The following is a 21,842-nucleotide window of genomic DNA, read 5'->3' as shown; positions in this document are numbered from 1 at the left end:
AAAAAAAAAATCAATATTCTATCATATATAATTAGTGCTCAGATAAATTTTAGTAGTAATATCAGTAACATCATTGTGGCAGTGTCATTCATCCATCTCGTATGAATCCAATAATTTTATTGGTGGCATTGGTTTCTCTGATATAATTCTTTCTAGAAAGATATGAAGTACTTACAGGTAGCACCATCTTAAGATTGCCAATATTTAAGTGAAAGTATTTCTGTAGAACAAACTGGATTCGAACTTGGCACACTTGGGTTGTCAGTCGATATTGTTAATCACCGTCACCTCCGAGTAATATCAGTAACAGCATCACGTCCATGTGGTTCTTTATTATATCTTGTTCAATCATCTCTCATCACATTGTCTGCAGATGAACATGACTCACTAATGGCCTTCTTAGTGGATGCTAATGTTAGTATTCTTCCCTGAATAACCTCAAGTGATTCTCTCTCGTCCATATTTTTCCAGCATTGCAATATAACTTGCTTCTACCTTTGTCAAAGCTCTTACAATAAGCATAATAAGGTATCATCGAGCTTGTCACTGGAATCTCTCAAACCTGTGCAGGCATAATGGACTTGAAAGCATGCAGTAGTTTTTTTGTTTTTTTTTTCTAGTGAAAACATCAGGATTGTGTAGGTGCGACAGAACGTTCATTTTACACTGAAGCAGTTAAAATTGATTTTCTATTTACTTGCGCCCTACAAGGGCAGATTTTTATTTGTTTACCTTTGAAAAAATTTTTTTATGGAAATCGCTACAGACAAAACTTGGAGACATTTGATGTGAGAAGCTAAAAAAAATACTACTACTTTAAAGCCAAAAACTAATTAATGATAAGTATTAGATGAACAGATTCCAACTCAGAAAACGGCAATTCTTCCCCCTTTAGCAGAAACATCATTCATGGAATGTGAGGACTAAATGACAAAATAAGGGAAGCAAGAGTTGCTAGGCTGCCGAAAGTAAACCAAATGTCAATAATATACAAGGTCAGTTTTTGATGTGGCGGCAAAATGCAGCTCCCCAAAAATGCACAAAAATTAAGATCACCTCAGTCTAGAAAGATTTAGTTATACAGACCGAGGATAGAACATATACTACATATAAATCAAACCCAAAGGTCAAGAAAGAGTGGTTGATGTTTTATTATTTTAAACTAGTTATACCTACCTAACATTGCCTGGGAGTCTTTTTTACTTTTTTTTTTTTTTTTACCCCTACTCACTCCGTAAACATTTTTTTTTAACACTATGCCGCTTTTATTTATGTATTTATTTTTTCGAATTATTATATTTTTTATAAATATTTTAGATGGAAAATTTATTTATTACAGTATTGATTGGTTATTAAATTGAACAAATTGTTATAGTTTTGTTCCGTCTGCCTGCTTCCCTCCGGACTACAACTTGGATGTCTTCAAGTCCAATGTTAACAAATTCCTAATGAACCGCCCCCTTAAGTAAACACTTCAGCAAATCTCCTCACTAACTTAATGTACTTGCAATAACCCTTATCCCTGAGTGGCTTCCGGGCCTTGATAAGTGGTGAAGTAGTTTTGTTATTGTAATATTTTAATCTCCATAAGATGTAAATCTCTTGCAAAACTTAAAAACACAGAATGTCTAAAAAAAAAAAATGCGCTGCAATGACCTGCTTCATGATGTTGGGAATCACGTGGCGCATGTTATCAGCATTGTCTGACAATAATAGTCATCAATTTGAACATTTGCGAACATGATTCTTCAATTACGTTTGTCTTCTATTCTGATTTACTCTATGTTCATAAATAAAGGTTTTATCGTTATTCGAAATGTGAGTAGATTTTTTGAGACAACCTATTTATGTGAATTTTAAAACCAGATATTACTTTTTATTTGAAATTTTAAATGTTCTCAATATCCTTTGAAATTTCAAAGGATCATAAACTATATGTTTATAAAGAAATAGAAATGCATTCTAGCAAATTTAATTTCATGAATTATTTTTTTTAAATAAGACTTTTAGAATTTCAGGTTTGATTTCAATAAGTATTTGATTGATAATTACACATTATAGCAGAAAAACTTAATTGACTTATGCTTTAAATAACCCAAAAAGGGTTGATATGCTGTAAAACAAAACAACCTTAAGTTCTGACTATACTGAAGAGTGCATGTTGAAGAGTGTTAGCCGAAAAGGTTTTAGTTGGGGAGGCTCCATGTTTTGACAAGCTTCTGAGTTTGACCTTTACTCCTGGTCTGAAATGAAACATGTATATCAAATATGTTGCCAAGGTCACTGGAAAAATGGTGGGATCTTTCTATCGATCCAGTAGATATCTCACTGCTGATGCAATTCTCTACCTATATAAGAGCTAGGTATGTCAGAGGATGGAGTATTGTTGCCACATCTGGGCAGGAGCTGCCTTGACAGAATCCAAAGTAGACTTCGTAGCCTAGTAGTACAACCTCTTTCTCACAGAAGAGACGTTGTGAGCCTATCTCTGCTTTATCATTATTTTCATGGCAAGTGCTTGTCTGAGCTCCAATCTATGCCCCCAACCCTCGCCAAACTTTCACAAGAAACACTTATCTAGCTGAATACACTATCAATAATTTCCTCCACTCTTTATCCATGCCTAAACCTAAATGTAGATTCCATGAATAAAGCTTCTTTCTTAGAACTGCACACCTGTGAAACTGTCTTCCGTTTGCCTGCTTTCCAGCTGATTACAATATGGCTGTCTTCAAGTCCAACGTAAACAAGTTTTTAATGAGCCGTTCCTCTTAAGTAATCCAATTTACCAGATTTACACTGCTAACGATTCCTATGATATTGTTCCATTTACTACTGTAACCCTTATCCTCGAGTTGCATCGGGGCCTTGATAAGTGGTGACTCCTATGTAAAAAAAAAAATAAAATAAAAATCAGTAAAATCTTCCTGTCTATGGAACACATTACCATGGAACTGCTTCCATGCATATTACAGCATCTTCAAATCTTCAAATATAATATCAACAGATTTTTTATATAAACCATTTTTTTAGCTGAACAAACATGGTTCAGTTCATTAATCCTTCTCAATTCTCTCATAAGAATCTTTATTTTTCAACTGACAAAACTTGAGTGGTTTTTAGCCTTGATGAGTGGTGACTTATTAGTAAAAAAAAAAATAATATAATCCCCTGTTATTAACTGTTTAAAAATATACCATTAGTATTGAAGTTTTTTTTGTGTTCAATAATTAATTGAATTTTTTTTTTTTTTTTTCCTTTTGAAAGGTGGCAATGGACGCAATGGCAGGCAACCTGACGGGGGCTCTATGAAGGTCCCAATCCCATCCAATCCCCGGATGGGAACTGGTAATGGAGGACGACAATCAGGTGCTGTGAACGGAAGGAAATCAAGTGAGAAACCGGCGGTAGGAAAACACGATGCCAAGTCAATGGTGGCATCTTCATCCTCAACTGCCGAGCAGAAGGTTAGTGATAGAAGGTGGCATCTGCATGTAACCTCTTCAGGTTCCTTGTCAGATGATTTCACACAAGATGATAATGATCAGATCATCGACTCCCTGGTTGGGATCTACGGTATTCCCATCAGCACGGCCATGAAATCGCTTAAAAGGAGGCTCCAAGATGAGTTGAGAAAAGTAACGGAAAGTCGGCGGCGGAAGATCGAAGAACTCGAAGAAATACATGCACTGGAACGTCAAATTGAGGAACTAAAGTTAGAGTCAAAACTGGACTCACGAGCTGCTGCTTTGCTGGCATCTGGTCACAAGTCCAGAACTTTGCCAAGAAACGGGCGCGGTCTCGTGACATCATCCTCTTTTGACAAGTCAACTACGGCGCCAGTGCGTTCATCTCCGCAGATCGTTCCAAGACGTTCCCGTCACCGCCGGCAAGCGTCCGACCCAATGATTGCTAAATTTTCACCCATCAAAGAGGACAAGGATATTGAGGCTGACTTCCAGGCACGTGGTGCCACCGAAGGTCTGGAAGGAAAGTTCTCAAAGTACTCTGCAGATGATAGCTCTCAGTCAGGACTCAGTGATACAGAGAGTACGCGTTCGGAACCTATTGGAGATACTATAAATTCAGCATACAAGAAAATAAAGCCCTCAGCTTATGCCAAAATGTTCTATACTGGTCGCGCTCAGTCTTCTGAGCGGATTCACGCAGCGGATAGCACACAGTATTTATCGACATCTGCTCCCCTTTCGAGCAGTCACTCCGAATCTTACCTTGCTGATGGTCTAGCAGGACACCTGAAAACCCCAACCTACTTCTCGGATGATGAGGAAAAGCGGACAAAAGAGGAGAAACGACAGATCCTTCAGTACGAAATTGAGAAGAGGAAGAAACAACTAGAGGAGACGGCGCGTCTACAACACGAACTTATACGCCTCTCTCGTGCCCGCCAGGCAGTTACTCACAGTTATGACGACATTCCAAGACGGTATGCCTACTCCACAAGTCCACGACACGTGCCAACCGGTATCATTAAGCCTCTAGATGATGACCTACCACCCCAGTTAGATCGCTTTGTCCAAAGCACTCACGACATTCGCAAATCAGAAAGCATGGATGCTAAACGAGTCCAGGAACTTTACCAAGCCCAGGCAAACTACAGCTCCACAGAATATTTAGCCCACAAGCAAGAGCTTGCCCGACGTCAGCTTTATGATGAGTACTCTACGTATGGGTCATACCCACCTTACGATCCTGGTTTAAGCCAATCGCAGGTTTATCCGTCTTCGCCTAATCTAATGAACAGAAGTGATTCAGGTCCAGTGATTATACCCAATATACCCCAAGGGTTACATCCGGCTGGTATTTCCGGTAGTGTGACCCTTCCAGATATCAACAGGTCTGACATGGATATTATGCCGACGAGGGAACTTCACCAGCATCAGTTTTCATCAGACACAGATAACAGCCCAGCAAGTGACTATACACCTGCCATGCCTCTGTTGGATGATATCACAACAAGATCTCGAAAGATCTTGCATGATATCGGTAGCCGACCCCTGTCTGCTGAGTTTAACTTGCCCGGAGGCGTAGATGGTAAGTTATTTTTCTATTATAATGATAAATTGTTTGTATAGCTTCTCTCTATATAAAGTTAGATATGTATATATATTTATATATATCTATGCACAGTTCAATCATTGTGGATTTTGGAATATACATTCTAGACAACATTGTGAGTAACATGGGCACGATAACATTATTTAGAAACTCATTTTTAAACATGAAGAGAAATCGTTTTTTTTTTTTTTAACTATTCTGTACTTTCACTTAATTTAATGAACAAAATATACCATAAAAATTGAATTTAAGTTGAAAATCCGATCTAAAATATAGCATTGCCCATATTCTGCATTAAGTACAGAGAAAAGAATTGCTCTACATCAAATTTGGAGGTATATTGAGTGATACATTTTTAAAAGGATTGGTGTGTACACGCATTGAATTTATTATGAATTATGGAATATGTATTATAGTCAAGAAGGTGAGTAACATAAGCACATTATTTATTAATTTTGTAAACTTTTCCATTTAGAGGGGGGGCATCACCGAAAGTAAAACATACATCCCAAACAAAAACAAATCATGAAAATTTAAAACTAATGTTGCATTTATTGCTTATATCCGTCCTGGGACGGGTATTACATTGGTATCTTTATAAATTCATATTTAGTCTGTAAATCACCCAGAAATGTGATTAAAAAAATTATTTACCTAAACAGTGAATCAGATCTTTGTGCACCCATGCATTATTTTTATATATTTATTCTATGAATTTAAGTAGCAAATTAATCTTTAATTATATTAAAACAATTGATTAAAAGAAATCCATTTAATTTTTAGTGTCAATGAAAAACAAAGTTGCATATTCTAAGTATCTTATGAATGTTATTTATATATATTTTTTGGCCAAAAAAGAAAATTCTTTTTAAAGTTAGTTTTAATGCAACCTTATTTGGTACAAATAAACTCCTGTCTATGCCTGGCTTGTACACTGAGTTTGTCATGAATATTCAACAGTATTTGTTTCATTGCCATTCAGTGATATAGGGGGATATTTTGGTGATTATCTCATCAGTAGGAGGTGTAATCCTGAATGGGTTTCACACTCACCAGACCATAAACCCCATATTTTCATCTGTGAGATTATTGCAGATATAATGTCAACACAATTCTCATACTTTTCCTATAACTGAAGAGGGTCATCACTGCTCAAATCAGTTGTATCCAAGTGCTAGGTACGGCCAAAAAATGGGAGGGAAAAATAGGGGGACTTAGTTTTGCATTTGAAAGATTAGAGAATAAAGTTAATTTCCTAAAGGAAAAAAATATTTGTACACGTGAAAAAAAAAAGAAGTTATGAAAATGTTTTCACTGCGAGCTAACCAAATTCAGCTAAATTTTGAAGTTAAATAAATTCATTGTAAAAATCCTTTAAAAGATAAATATTAGTTTTCTGGGTCTATTTCAAAGAAAGTAAAGTCCTAAGATATTGAATTAAATTAAAAAAAAAAAACCCTGTTTATACAAAATACAGCTTAATTAATTAGCCCTCAAAAAGCAAGTAATTATGCCGTTCAGCAAAATGCAACTGATAAAGGTTTGTAAACATAAATATACAGAAGCCCAAAATTTCAGCCAATCAAAACGCTGTTTCAAAATGAAGTCATGATAGTAAAAGGAGGTAGGGGTGTCAGATTTCTTTTTTTTTCCCCAGACGTGCATCCATACATTTTGATCATTTGTATCAATTTTTATCATTTTTTAATTTAATTATTTTTCATGTTCCTGTTTTGAAATTAATTTTTTTTAAAAATTATTGTTTGAGATTATATAAAAATTATGTTAGGCTGAAAGTTTCACATTCTTGCAAGCAACAAAATTATTAAAATCTTGCATATAAAAATTATGCGAAATCTGTAATTTAAAAAAAAAAAAAGTAGAAATATTTTTGCTATTATATTTTTTTTGTGTGAAAATATTAAATAAACAATGCCTAATTCAATGGTAATATCGGTAGTTCGATAAATTAATTTTTCTTCAAATTATATCGAATTCATTAATACTGCCTTTAGGGCTTTTTTCGTAATGTGCCTGTAAAAATTATTTTATTTTTTTTATTTTTACAAATTACGATGCTTTATTTATATAAAAAAAAAGCAAAAATAAATTCTTCGTTTTTTATTTACTACTGAAAACCATAACTTTAGTAAAAAATATTTTTTGTTTAAACAATTGTTTGAATTAAAGTAAAACTATTACAAAATATATAATTTTAATTATTGTCATTGTTGAATTAGATTGAAAAGTTGCATCCCCTATCGGTGATTCAACCCAACAAAACAAAATGGCCCTGCTTGTATAATGCATAAGTGCCTTATATTTTGATACAATAAATGTTTTTACAATTATATTTTGATAAAATGAATGTTATTTGGTGCTTTTGCATTTAACGACCCACTTTATTTGTTAAATAGAAATTACAAGTTAAATTCAAGTTTTACGATATCATTTTTATTAAATTGTTAGGTAAAAGTACAGCATATTTACAAAACACTCTCCCCTCCCCATGTTAAATAATAGGTTTCTAAATATTAACGTCGGGTCATTAAATGCAAAAGTACATGTTATTTTTGTCACATTTCGCTCATAAACACCAATTTTACAAATTTCTTTTTTATTAATAATTAATTTTCTATCTCCTCATTTTTTGTAATTTTTAGATATCTTACTATTTTCGCTATGACAATTATGTAGAACAGATACTACACTTTGATCTTGGCCAAAGGCCAAGACACAATTTGTTTTACATGAAATTCAATATTTCGTTCACTCAAATAATCTAGAAACACCAATTGCCTGTTGACCGCAAAAAGTGTGGGTTCTTTTTTGAATTTGGTCTTTTTTTCTTAAATATTTAGCCTGGAAAAATACTCATAGTCTGGCAACTGTATCTATGTCATACATAAGTGCCAAACTCGCTATAACTTACTCTTTTTAAGTTCTCATTTTTATTATTATTACAAACATGGTTTAAGTAGAGATAATTTGCTTGGAAGAAATGCCAAAATCATTTCACTCTTAAGAATTCATATGACTGAAATAGGAATTAATGCGGCAATCCTGCAAATTATTCACTTTTTTTCACAGAGTAATGCTCATAACTTTTGTTATTAATAACAAAAGTGTATGAGCATTACTCGGTTTTCTAAAGTTTTCAAATTTATTTCTTTTTCATTTGAACAAAATTTCTATGAATTTGGTGCATTCTGATTAGATAAATTGTTTTACTTTTTTTGAGATGAGGATTGGTATTAATTTTGATTGTTTGGACTATCGCTGTCACCTTGGTAGTTGTTCTCACAATAGAATCTTTTCCGACCCTTAAATATGCTGAAAACAAAGACCATATAACCATATACATTTGGAAACATAATATTTTATGCTGGGAAAATTGTGGAGCTTGAGCCCCGAGGTGTTTAGGGGCAAAAAAAAAATCCCCAAAAAACCCACCACTTTTGATGCTAATTTTTCTTTTTCTTTAAACATTCATACTTATGTCTAAATAGGAATTTTGGATGGTTCTGAATTCAAATTAATGCATCGTTTGTCATGAAACGGTGTCATTTGGCTGTTTTACCCTGATCTTTTACATCAGGCCAGAGGCTGAAATTAGGAGACCATGTAGTTTTTGGCTTGTTTACTGTTTATATATATATATATATATATATATATATATATATATATAATTTATTTTTAAAACAGTAATCTACATACATGCATGTTTCGGGGCCCTACCCCTCTTCAGTGTAGCTTGACTGTTATTATGACTCGAACTCTGGACCTTATGTATTTCAGTCCAGCGTCTTACCCATTACGCTATATGATGCCATAGACGATTTACTGTTTAGTTTTTATCGTTTATATATATTTACATAGTTTTTTTGTTGATTTTTTTTTTAAAACGATATTGAGTTTAGCGTCTTCATCTTGAAGATCGGATGTTTTTTTTAGAAATTGCCCATTTTTTTTTATTTTGGACGTAAACAATATTTTTATTTATTTATTTATTTTTAAAACAGTAATCTACATACATGCATGTTTCGGGGCCCTACCCCTCTTCAGTGAGTCCTAATAACAGTCAAGCTACGCTGAAACATGCATGTACGTAGATTACTGTTTTAAAAATAAATAAATAAATAAAAATATTGTTTACGTCCAAAATAAAAAAAAAATTGGGCAATTTCTAAAAAAAACATCCGATCTTCAAGGTGAAGACGCTAAACTCAATATCGTTTTAAAAAAAATCAACAACAAAAAAATTGTTAAATATATCAATCTTTTTTTTTTTTGGTATATTTCATTGAATTAAATAGACATTTTTTGTCTGCTGATTTTAGTTTGGATCCTTTTAATTTTCTGAATTAATTTCTTTGCTCATATTTATTGTAGACCCAAGTACTCCTGAATCTGGGATAATTAACCGAACTAGTTCTGAAACAAGTTAAAGAAGTTTTATTATTATTAATTATGAATTATGTATTTCTGTATATTTTATTGTTATTTCATTTGTTAATATTTTACATTAAGTTATTTTATTCACTTTACAGGCATTTTATGACGTTTTTACTATTAGTACAATTTAGTTTATTAATATTAGCTTATTTTTGTGTTAATGCTTCTAATATTTCTAGTTTACGGTTATTGGTAGCATGTTCGAGTATAGATGTATTGTCTACTAAAATTCGTCTAAATATTAATCTAGGTAAAGTTTGTATCCATTGGCTAAAAAAATCAAGAGAATCTTTACTGTATTTAGATAATAGTGGTCAATAATAAATAGTGCTATTTAGAGGCAATAAAAAATGTTTTTTTTATTAAAAAATACTTTCTTGTTGATTATATTTGCATAAATATTTTTTAATCAGCAACACACACATACACACACACATATATATGTGTATATATATATATATATATATATATATATATATATGATGTCTGCTTCCTAAACATTTTCAAGAAAGGTTAATAAACCAACTAAACAATTATAATTATTGTCACAACAGTTAATAGCCTGCAGGTTGCTAAGCAATGGTAACAGGGCTTTGTCGATATTGTCATTATCCCGATAATCGTTAATCAAGAGAAAATTACTATGCACTGAATGTTAGACGCATTGTACATTATTATGGTCGAGCATTGTATAGAATTTCCTTTTGTACCAGAAGAGTTGTCTTTTGTGATGGTCCCCTGCCTTAATCAACATCATTGTCCTCAGACTAATCAATATATTCAATAATTCATCAGTAAGAAAATGGAAAGCAATAGCAGTTGAAACTCTGTTGACCCTTTGTAGTAAGCAGTGGTTAAACTTAGACATTATTTTTTTGGAAAATGTCTAATGTTCATGGCACTAGCCGATCGTGGCTTCGTTTTCTGTGTGTGTGTGTGTGGGGGGGTGCTGTTTGGAGGCGGTCACAGTTGTCTGTCTACCAGAGGAGTAGAGCATACGTTAGGCTTCGTTTTTTGTGGAGTGAAGTTTTTTCTTTTGCTGTTGTATCATCATAGAGCCACTCGAGGGTAATGGTTAATGACATTGAAATTATTGTTAGCTGAAAGATGAGGAATACTATGGAAGTAACGACACTGATCAATGGTATGAATTGATTACTTATGGGGCAGTTTTTGACAGCATTTTTTTTTTTTTTTGACATTTGATATGAAGATGACCCAATTGCAATCATTATTTCCATAAAGAAATAATAGGAACCTCTCATCAGTATTTTATTATTTTTTTTATTTAATAATTATTTTTTACTTGGAGGGTTACCACTTATCAAGGCTCGGAGGCAACTTAAGGATAAAGTTTAAGTCTTAGGTAGATGATGAGACAAGATCAGATATGGTGGAACTTGGATAGGGCTATATTATCTAAATGGACAACTCAATAGAAATTTATTCCTATTAGACTTGAAGATGACCATGTTATAATCAGCCAGGAAGCAGACAAAAGGTATTGCATTAAAGAAACTCTGCTCATGGAATTTTCGTTTAGTTTGGCTACAGATAGGTAGTGAGGAAAGTTTTTAGTGGTTGTTTTAGCTAGGTGAGTATTTGTCGTGAACGTTTTCTGGGGAGGGACCATAGATTGGAGTCGACCATAAAAGTATCGACAGAGCAAACAGACTTGCAACATCTCTTCAGTATGAGAGGAGTAGAAGGGAGGTGAAGAGATCATCCCCCTCTAAATTTATGCTGTATCACTGATTGCTCACTGACAAAAACAGGTGAGATGTCCTGTGGAGCTTGAGTGACCAGTCTCTCCAAATTTGAAGTATTCTCTGCTTCTTTTAATCATTGAAACTAGCTCTGCATTTTCACAACAGCCGTTTATCATTGATTTCTCATTGATAAGGGCCGTCAACTTTCTTTAAAATTTTAATAATAATAATAATCTTCGTCGGGATTCTAGTAATCTTCATACCATTCCATTCAACATCTGGATGAGGCTCTAGCTCATAGCAACTGCAATGAAATTATATTTATTTAAATGTTATAAATAAAAAATATGTAAGAGAAGTGATGTAATTTTTAAAGTTATGACTCCTTCCTAACAGCAGAATTTTGGATCTGTGTGTTGAGTCTTAACTTTAAAAATGATAACCACTTTTTGTTGTTTCTTTGATAAGTTGCCAGGTGAAAATAGTTATTAAAAATAATTTTTTTACAAATTTTATGTAAAATAATATTTTTCCTAAGTTGGAGTACAACTGCCACATCTGGGAAGCTGTTACTTGATAAGATAGAGTCCAAAATAGACTTCAAAATCTAGGTGGGGATATCCTCTTCTTTTTCCAGCAGCCTCTTTCATCCCAAAAGAGATGTTTTATCGTTATTTTCAAAGTAAGTGCTCAAATGAGCTCTAATCTTCAGTCCCTATTCCGTAAAACAGTTACAGCAAAAACTCGTCTACCTACTACTAATTTTTCTTTCTACTTCTGTGTACCTAAAACTAAATCGAACTTCCATGAGCAAAGTTCATGTCCGAAAACTGCTCATCTGGACCCTAATCCACAGACCTACTTCCCAGCAGACTACAACATATTAATTTTTAAGTCTAATGTTAACAAATTATTGTTGAGCCATCGTCTTCTGATCAGTTTTAACTATTGAGCTATAATCCTCAAAGTATTTTCTCACCATCCAACAAACTTAGTAATCCTCATCTTGGAATGAGCTTTAGGCCTTCATAAGTGTTGATGCACTAGTACAAAGAAAATACATGCACACATATATAGAGATACGTATATACACGCACACATATATATAGATACATGTATGCACACACGTGCATGTATATAGAGGGTGGAATGATAGATTTGTCGCTCTAAAGAGAAAAACACTACAGCTTTATTTTAAAACTTTTATTGAAAAAAATCAATTCAGGTAACTTGATTATGCAGTAGCGATGACATCTATTTAATGTGGCCGCCTTCAGCATCAATCATCGCCTCGATACGGGTCTGGAACTGGGAGCATGCCTTTTTCACCGGCTAAGATTACACGGGTGTAACGTAAAATATTCCCTTGTAAAAATTCTTTTTATCTGTAAGAGAAGAAAGACTATTTTTAAGATCGAATTCTTTTCGATTTTTGAAGCAGGTGACTGATGTAAAATGGAAACAATTAGGAATAATTTTGTTCATGGTTTAGTATTTTGTTGTGCTTGGTAGAAGATCCCTTTGGGCACAATGCTCAGGACACTCGCCCAGTATAGGCACTACTCGTACAGAAAGAAACTGCAACTTACTGTTTGTACAACTGCAAAGAAAGATGTGGCAATACATCAAAACCACTTTCGAGAAACAGCATGAGTGGGGTTGTGAATGATGAGCAAACAATGAATTCAAGAATGCCTCAAGGGAGAGAGATAGACAGTCATAGTCATCAATGTCTATACCACGCACTTGAATGAATGAATTATTTGATAAAAAGGTTTTACTTTAATATATATATATATATATATATATATATATATATATATATATATATATATATATGGTCATACATTAGATTTAGGGTAAAATTTTAACTAATCAAGATTTACTATAAGAATTTTAAAAATAAAAATCACTTTGTTTTTTCATTCTCAACATCAACATATATCCATTTCTTGCATTGTGATAGTCTTCTATGATTCTTATATATACATATTACTCACAACGCTTTAAGCAAACTACATAATTTTATTTAAAAAATTAAGTATTAAATAAAAAAATAAAATTCAACCCTTATTTTCGAGTTACTTTTGACACTGATCAGTTTTGGCTCATTGGTATAAAAAAAGTTGAATCAGTCATTTGAGCATCTAGTAAAAATTGTTATTAGATTTAAACATCTGCATTTGTTGGAAACACAAAGTTTTATCTAGTAACAAAGCAATATTTTTTTTTACCAGACAAAAGAAAAAAGTTTACTGATTTAGCTAACTGGCACACATTTATGAAAGGAAGAGTCCATTATTATTTAGGTAAAGCAGAAGCACAAATTGGAATGTAGTATATTACTATTAGACTATGTCCACAAGATTTTCATTTTTTTTGTGTGTGTTTTTAAAGAAACAGCACAGAACTATTGATACCATTCATAAGAGATGAAAGGAAAAGAAATTAACTATATAGCTCTTCATTGATAAACCCATTAATGGCACTAGAAAGAGCATGTTATGTTTTGTGTTGCTATAAACTATCTTTAGAGTATGCAGATTTATAATTAGTATTGGTTTTTGATATTGGAAAATGTGGAATGTGGAAGGTGGACAAGCAAATCATGTTCATTTTTTTGTCATTTTATGTCCAAAGGCACAGAGTCACTTAGTCATGAGTGGCTACTATTTGGGACCAGATTTGCAGAATACTATTTAGGGAGCTGGGTAGCAAGATGTTTGTTTACATTACACTTAAATTTCTGCATGTCAGTACAGTCAGGGAAAAAGCTATTCCAGTAAAAGGCTTTACAGCATCTAGTCTAGAGATCTCTACAGTGGGGTGGGATTTTGCTACTTGTTGAGTTTGTCGAGGGTATTTAAAAAAAAAAAAATGCGGTTTATTTATTTCTTTTTTTTTGTCTTACGTAGTTATAATGCTTTTTAATTGATCTAAAAAAAGTTTTCACGAGCGGTTTACCAAAACATAATCACCAAACATAAACAGAATTTTTGTGAAATGGTAAATGTCGGCCCACTACTTACGGAAAAACGGTTAATTAAACTGCAGAAGCACTTGTTAATGGAATACCCCCCCCCAAAAAAAAAGAACGAAAAACATAAAAATATGTTTAGTGGTTATGTTTTTGCAAACCGCCCGTGAAAACTTTATTTTTTGATAAATTAAAAAAAACACATATTTTTTTTTTTAACTTTCTTATTTGAAAGATTCCTACGCGATGTAATATGACACCCCACTACGCCCATTCACATGCGAACATATTATGTAAGAAAAACACTACCGAAGGCGGTGAAATGGCACAAAAGAGTCCCAAGGTCTAGGGGTTTATACCATGCAAACGGTAAATTTGCGGCAGGTTTGATTATCAGATTCGTTGTCAGCGACCTCGAATACCTCTAGAAATAACAAAACAAATTAGAGTGGTCTGTGTTCTGTTGTGGCGTAAGGTAATATTTACCGAAATTTAAAAACCACAATGTTTAATCAACTGACAGTTGTTTTGCTTGAAAAATGTCAGAACATAAAGTAGTTAAATCTAATTTGGCAAATGCATCATGGCATCAAGATTGGCTGCATAAAAACAAACGTAAAGAGATCATTCTTGCCAAATATCTGCTTTTTATATCTATCATTTTTCATGTCCAAAGGTTTCAAACACACACACAGACTGACAGACAATCAATTTTATTAAGTAGATAGATGAAACTGTAACTTGACATGACCTTGCAACCCAATAGGTCAAGACCCATATTAACATTTTACTTTGATGTAAACTAAACTGTCCTATAACCCCAGTCTTCCGACCCTGCAAATAAATATGGTGGATGCATCTTGGTTGCATTCTATTCATTTTCAACCAAGTTTAATAAACCATATAAACATTGCGATTATTTTAATAATACTTAGTCTCCAGAAGGTTGCTAAGCAATAAGTTATGAGGCATTTTCTATTATCATTCCAATAAAGAATACAAGACATAACATTACTATGTTAAAGGTATTGTACATAGAACTTCCCTTTTGTATCCGAGAAGGTGCCTTTTGTGTTGTTTCTCTGCCTTTATCAAGATCATTGTTAGTAAGATAATCAATATATTCAATAACACATTCAGATGAAAGGATTAACCCTACCAATTTAAACTCTACTCAAACTTGACAATAAAAAATGGCTAACGTTTCTGAATTTTTGGGATGAGAATTATTTACATTATTTCGATTCTTCAGACTACTGTTTTCATCTTGAGTGTTATTTTCACTACGTTACAGTCCACAAGATTCAGTGGTACTTATATGGAGAAGTTAGAGTGCTGAAATAATGTTATTATTTTAAAACCCATTCTTAACATGTGGAGGGTGTTTTTTTTTATTCTGCACTTTCAATGAACAATTTAATAAAAGTTATTGTAAAACTTAAATTTAACTTGAAAATAATATTTAAAAATATCATCGTAACTTCTCTGCAAATGCACTAGTTCTTTTGTAAAGTTACACTCTTCTGGAAGTTGAAGGTTCAATCCTCAGTGCAGACAACAGTCAAAATACAATTATAAATTGCTTAAAACTTCTACCTAATCATTGTTGATGGAACAAGAGCATCCTACCACCAATGATTCAATAAAAGGTTCCGTTCGAAATTCTGTGCAGAATTCCTGAGTTTGACAGATTTCAAAGGTAAACAAGATACACCTGAAGATGGTCAAAGATTACATCAAACGTTGTGAAAATAAAAGAAAGCTTCTTTCTTAGAACTGCACACCTGTGGAACTCTCTTCCGTTTACCTGCTTTCCAGCTGACTTCAATATGGCTGTCTTCAAGTCCAACCTAAACAAGTTCTTGATGAGCCGTTTCTCTTAAGTAATTGAATTTACCAACTTTACACTTCTAATGATTACTATGATATTGTCCTTTTAACCATTGTACAATCTTTAGCCCTTATCCTCGAGTGGTCTCTGGGCCTTGATAATTGGCGATTCCTTTGTAAAAAAACCCCAAAAACGTCAAGATGAGAACAGAAGTCCAAAGAATCCAAAATAATACGAAGAAATAGTTAACTTCAGTCAAAATATATTATTTGTATTCTTCAGACCACTGTTCTTATCTTGAGTTTTATTTTCACAATGTTTTGGTTGATGTAACCAACCTCTTCAGCACAGAATATCAAACAGAACCCTTTATTTAATCCACTGGGGTAGCATGCTCTCGTTCCATCAGCCATGATTCGATAGAAGACTTAAGTAATTTGTGATGGTATTCTTAATATTGCCTGCACTGAGGATTGAACCTTTAACCTTCAGAAGAATGTCCGTTGGAACTGAATTTTTCCAAGTACTTTATCCATTATGCCACAGGTTCTTAAGGTTTCATCAGTTAAAACGTTGTGAGAAAAACATTCAAGCTGAGGACAGAATAATTCCAATAAGTCGTGATCATCAATCGGCATCTCAAAAAAATTCTGTCAAAATATTGACAGTTTGTAGAATTCTTATAAAACTTATTTAAGCTCAAACTGGAAAGATAAAAGCAAACAAAATAATTCTTTTCAGATCGATACTCTGTATATGACAATGGTGAAATAGTAAGTAATCTATTATAGGGCAGTTATGTTTGTCTGCATAAAAATCAGAAACTACATAAGATACACAAAGATATCTGTATAAGAGCTAGGTATCCTCTAAAATGGAGTACTGTTGCTTCATCTGGGTAGGAGCTGCCCGGCACACCCTATCAAGCATTGATAGAGTTCAAAACAGGCTTTGAAACCTAGTAGGTGACGCTCTTTTCTCTTCCTTGCAACCACTTTCCCATGGAAGAGATGTTGCGAGTCTGTCTCTGCTCTATCGTTATTTTCATGGCAAGTGCTCAACTGAACATCAATCTATGGTCCCCTCTTATCAAACTTTCACAAAAAAAACACTCGACTAGCTACAACCACTATATAAACGACCCCCCTCTCTATCTGTGCCTAAATCTAAACAAAGATTCCATGTAAAAGGCTTCTTTCCCAGAACTGCCCGCCTGTGAATCACTGTTCCGCTCTCCTGCTTCCCGGTTGAATACAACATGGTAATCTTCAAATTCAATCTAAACAAATTCTTGTTGTGCCGTCCCCATAAATAATCCAATTCTACCCAATTTACACTATTAACAATTACTACACTCTCATCTTATATTCATTAACCCTTATCCTCGAGTGGCCTTAGGGCCTTGATAAGTGGTGACTCCTAAGTAAATTCACTACCTTTCAGTTTCTTAAGAGCCTTTAAATTTAAGCCTTAAATTTTAGGCCCTTTCTCTAATCAAATCATGTAACGGATTTTCATGAAAAAAAAAAAAATAGAATAAGAATTCTAGACATAAAGTTTAACAGCATTATAGCTTGATTTTAAAATCTTTATAAGGGGGGGACATAAAAGTGATGTCTGTCCTGGGACCAGTATTTTTCTGCTTCATGTATAAAAAGGTTGGGGGTGGGGGTAAGGATCATTTGTTGTTGTTGACATCAAAGAAGCCATAAATCTTTTGACCCAGTCATGTACAAACAAGAAATGATTATCCTTATAAAGAGCGCCTTGCCCTCATAAGAAAAGAAAAACCTAAAAAAAACTATCATGCAAACATATCAGCAACAGCAGCAGCAACAGCCACCAATAGACCAGCAACATTAGAAAATAAAAAAAAAAGGAAAAAGAAAAACTAACCATGGCCACTTTATCATTGATTAGTGGCAATGGCCGAGAAGATCCAGAGAATATGTAATCAGTACAACATCAGGTCTATATTCTAAAACGGCCCTTTGGTGTACAGATTTCACTGAGTTTCCTCTTTTCTACAACTAAGAATTGCGTGTATAACATTCCAGGGTGCAAGGGCAAAGGCAGCTGCCTCTATAAAAAAAAAAAAAACGTTTTAAGGAACACCAAGAATTTCTTTGTTAAAACTCTGATATCACTGACCATTAATAAAATGAGCTGAGGATCCATCAAGCATAATAAAATCATGGGGACCAAAAGGACTGATTTAATAGAGGGTTCAGTTAAAAATTTTCAGGAAGGTTACAGATTATGTTATAAGGCATCTGAAGAGCATACAGCTGAATTGCTGTGGACATAACAATAAACAAGATGAGGATAATAATCCCAGTTCAAAACATGTAAATCATTATCAACAACATGTAGACATAAATATCTACATACTGTTCATGGCGTTGCCCAGGTGTTTGGAGGTGTGTGTTGAGCAAAAAAAAAACAAAAAAAAAAAAAAAAAAAAAATCAAGTAGTAGTAGGCAGGCAGGCTCGAACCCATACCGTGAAGGAAGAAAACAATGTGAAAAAAATAAGCGATGTCTTTGCCGTTGCGTCCATTGTCAAACTGGAAGTGACGAAGGTTTCAATTAAGGCTAGTCTTTCGAAAATATTGGCGAAAAAAGTGACCTCTTCCTGTAGAAAAGTGCCTAGTTAAGGGTGAAAGAATTAATGTGTTTAGCCAATTTTTCGATATTTATTGTCCAAAGGGTGGAGATTCAAAACGATACTAATCTCGTGAAAATTTGTCATCTCTGTCTAAAGTTTTCAGCAGACATACATACATACATTTAAACAGACAGGCAAGATTTATCTTATAGATTTGTCTTAGTCAATCTCCTGTTTGCCCATTGCACTTTTTCTCTAAAACTACTGGGTCGATCTGGTTTAAATTTTGCATGGACCGTTATGATAAGGTGCAGCAAACTAAGTATTATGGCGTTCGTTTGATGCACAGTTAAAGATTAATAGAGATTAGTATTTAATAATAAAAAAGAAACAATTTAATCATATTCAGCCATCGATTTGGCATAAAGCACTCATTTTAAAGCAACAGGCTATAACTTGTACCCGTTTTTAATGGAAAAAAGTCTAGTTTAATAATATTTCTAAATAGAACTCTATTATGTGTAAAACAACGTTTTGTAGTATAGAAGTTACCTAATAGTATCGTGTGGATTAGACTCTAATGGAATCTATTGTTATGAAGATCAACATTAATAATGGAAGACCGTCAGTGATAGATATATTCCAGGTTTTCTCATAATTCCTGGAGTTTATATTTTAGTATATAGTAGAAGATATGATCGAAGATTTAAAATTAAAAAAAGAAAGTAGAAGCTGAAGAAAGCAGAAGACTTTAATATCTACGCGAGTTCCACAAAATCAACCAAAATAGCAATTCACCAACTAACACAAAAGATGAAAAAGAAAAGTCTTTTATTACTGTTTTGGTGATGCACAGTTCCATTGCTGGCATTGCTTCATAAACTAAATAGTTCATGACTAATGGGGCAGATTGCTGAAACAATCTTTCTTGTTTGTGCTTGTATAACTGAGGGAAAGATTCTTATGGAATATTGAGATAACCTGCCCCACTAGAGTTAATAAGATTGAAGAAATTGTTTTCAACAATTCTTAATAAAAAAGTTTGCAAAAACGTGTTTTCAACAACAATAATAATAATAATAATAATAATAAAAATAACAATAATTATAATAATAATAACAATAATAATAATAATAATAATAATAATAATAATAATAATAATAATAATAATCTAAACTCACTATGTCTGTATGCCTGTCTGTTTATGTCTCCATATTTTTGCAGAGCGGCCTCAAATGATTGGATTTTTTATGGACCGTTATTTTAAGGTTCTTTAGCCAGTTAAAATAGTTTTTAAGAGGTCATAAAAAGGATCAAAATTGAAAAATCGTTATACATTTTGTACGTTCATCTTGGTTTATTTTTAATCCGTTCATATGTGTGTCGCGTTGGTACAGTGGTAACGTCACCAGCTTTGAATGCTACATCTTTGATTTCGATTTCGATTCTAGCTGATGGCACCCAAATACTTTCTTTTCACTTTTGAAATCACGACTAGAATAATATATATGAGATCTGGACAAATTAAAATATCATATTTAAGCATATTTTAAAACCAGGCAAAGCCCCCTCCTCTCTACTAGTAATAATAATAATAAAAGACATGCACAAGAAAGATATACAGAAAAAAGCGGAGGGACTATTTTGAGTTGTCACCAGTTTCGATAATAGTCACACACAAAACATGGGAAAACATTAGTCGACTATAACTAAAAACATTTTGTGAACCTAAAGTCATTTTCAGAACTTAAAGTCATTTTAACTATAATAAAAAAATAGATAGCCGAGTACGGCCAATGATGGAGTACTGTTGCCATATCTGGGCAGGATAAGCTGCTAGAAGCAGCTTATCCTCCCTTGACAGAGTTCAAAACAGACTTTGTAGCTTTTCTCTTCCCTGCAATCTCTTTCCCACAGAAGAGACGTTGCGAGCCTGTCTCTGCTTTATCGTTATTTCCATGGCAAGTGCTCGTCTGAGCTCCAATCTATGCTCCCCCCTCACCAATCTTTCACAAAAAAACACCCGTCTAGCTGAAACCACTATCAATAATTTTCCCCACTCTTTATCTGTGCCGAAACCTAAACGTAGATTCCATGAACAAAACTTCTTTCTCAGAACTGCACGCCTGCGGAACTGTCTTCTGTTAGTTTGTTTTCCAGCTGACTACAATTTGGTTGTCTTCAAGTCCAACATAAACAAATTCTTGATGAACCGTCCCATTAAATAATCCAATTTACCTACTATTTTCTACTACTAATGATTAGTAAGAAATTATCCCATTGACTACTGTACACCCAATAACCCTTATCTTCAAGTGGCCTCCGGGCTTTAATAAGTGGTGTCCTCTTTGCAAAAAAAAACAAAAAAAACCCAAGTCAATTAACTAATGTGTTATAGATTTTTCTTTATTATAATTTCTTCATTGAATTTTTGATGCATTAATATTGTAATTTATTCAATGTTTTTCATCATCAATTTGCTTTATTTAGTCTATTGAGCTTTTTATTATCTTGATAGGTTTTAGTTTGAAGCTAAAATTTATCTTTATAATTTTATTTATCTTAGAATGCAACAATATATACGAAACGCTAATATATTACTATTCAACTATAGAATTTACAACTCAAAATTTACTCTTCCAATTTAAGTTCTTTTGGTACTGTGCTATTTATTTTATGTGTGTGTTTTAATGTTAAGACTCTTCCAGAATTCAGATGGCTACTAAATTAAAAATTCGAAAGCAAACAGGATTGCCAGAAAAGAAGTAAAAGAAAAAGCCGTTTGATAATTCATTTGAACGTAGAAAACAATTTTGGCCACCTTCCATGCATAATTTGCTTGAGCCTTAGGCAGGTCAAGATTGATTTATCAATATAATCATATGTTCATATGAATAGAATGAGTGATATGGAAAGCTTCTTTATTGAATCATTTCCATTTTGAATGAGGTAGTTGGAAAATCATGGTGTTATATATTGTTGCTGTACTTAAAACAATGACGGCAAACCTTTCATTGCTTTCATTTTTCTATTGTATCTAAAAAAATGTAAAGTTAGTGAGAGAGTGGAGGGCACATGGAAGTAAACAGAAGTTGATCTCTCGAAATAGTTAGTCAACTATCTTTCGACCAATCTCAATTTTTGCCAGTTAATATAACAGCTTTGAACACCCACTAATCATAAC

At 33.3% G+C, this 21,842-nt stretch overlaps 1 protein-coding gene across 1 annotated transcript in view; it reads left to right on the top strand.

Moving 5' to 3' along the window:
* Positions 1 to 21,842, top strand: part of LOC145276968 (uncharacterized) — a 925,232-nt gene that overhangs the window by 610,503 nt on the left and 292,887 nt on the right. Inside the window, exon 9 of the mRNA XM_080128511.1 lies at positions 3,268 to 5,055. Coding sequence (XP_079984637.1) covers positions 3,268 to 5,055 — 1,788 coding nt within the window. The remainder of the gene's footprint in view (positions 1 to 3,267; positions 5,056 to 21,842) is intronic.

The sequence above is a fragment of the Euprymna scolopes genome, chromosome 5 (genome assembly GCF_053919585.1).
Source record: "Euprymna scolopes isolate OS-2025 chromosome 5, ASM5391958v1, whole genome shotgun sequence".
Classification (NCBI taxonomy): Eukaryota; Metazoa; Mollusca; class Cephalopoda; order Sepiida; family Sepiolidae; genus Euprymna; species Euprymna scolopes.
The sequence above is the reverse complement of the archived record's forward strand: the minus strand, read 5'-3'. Positions and strand labels throughout refer to the sequence as shown.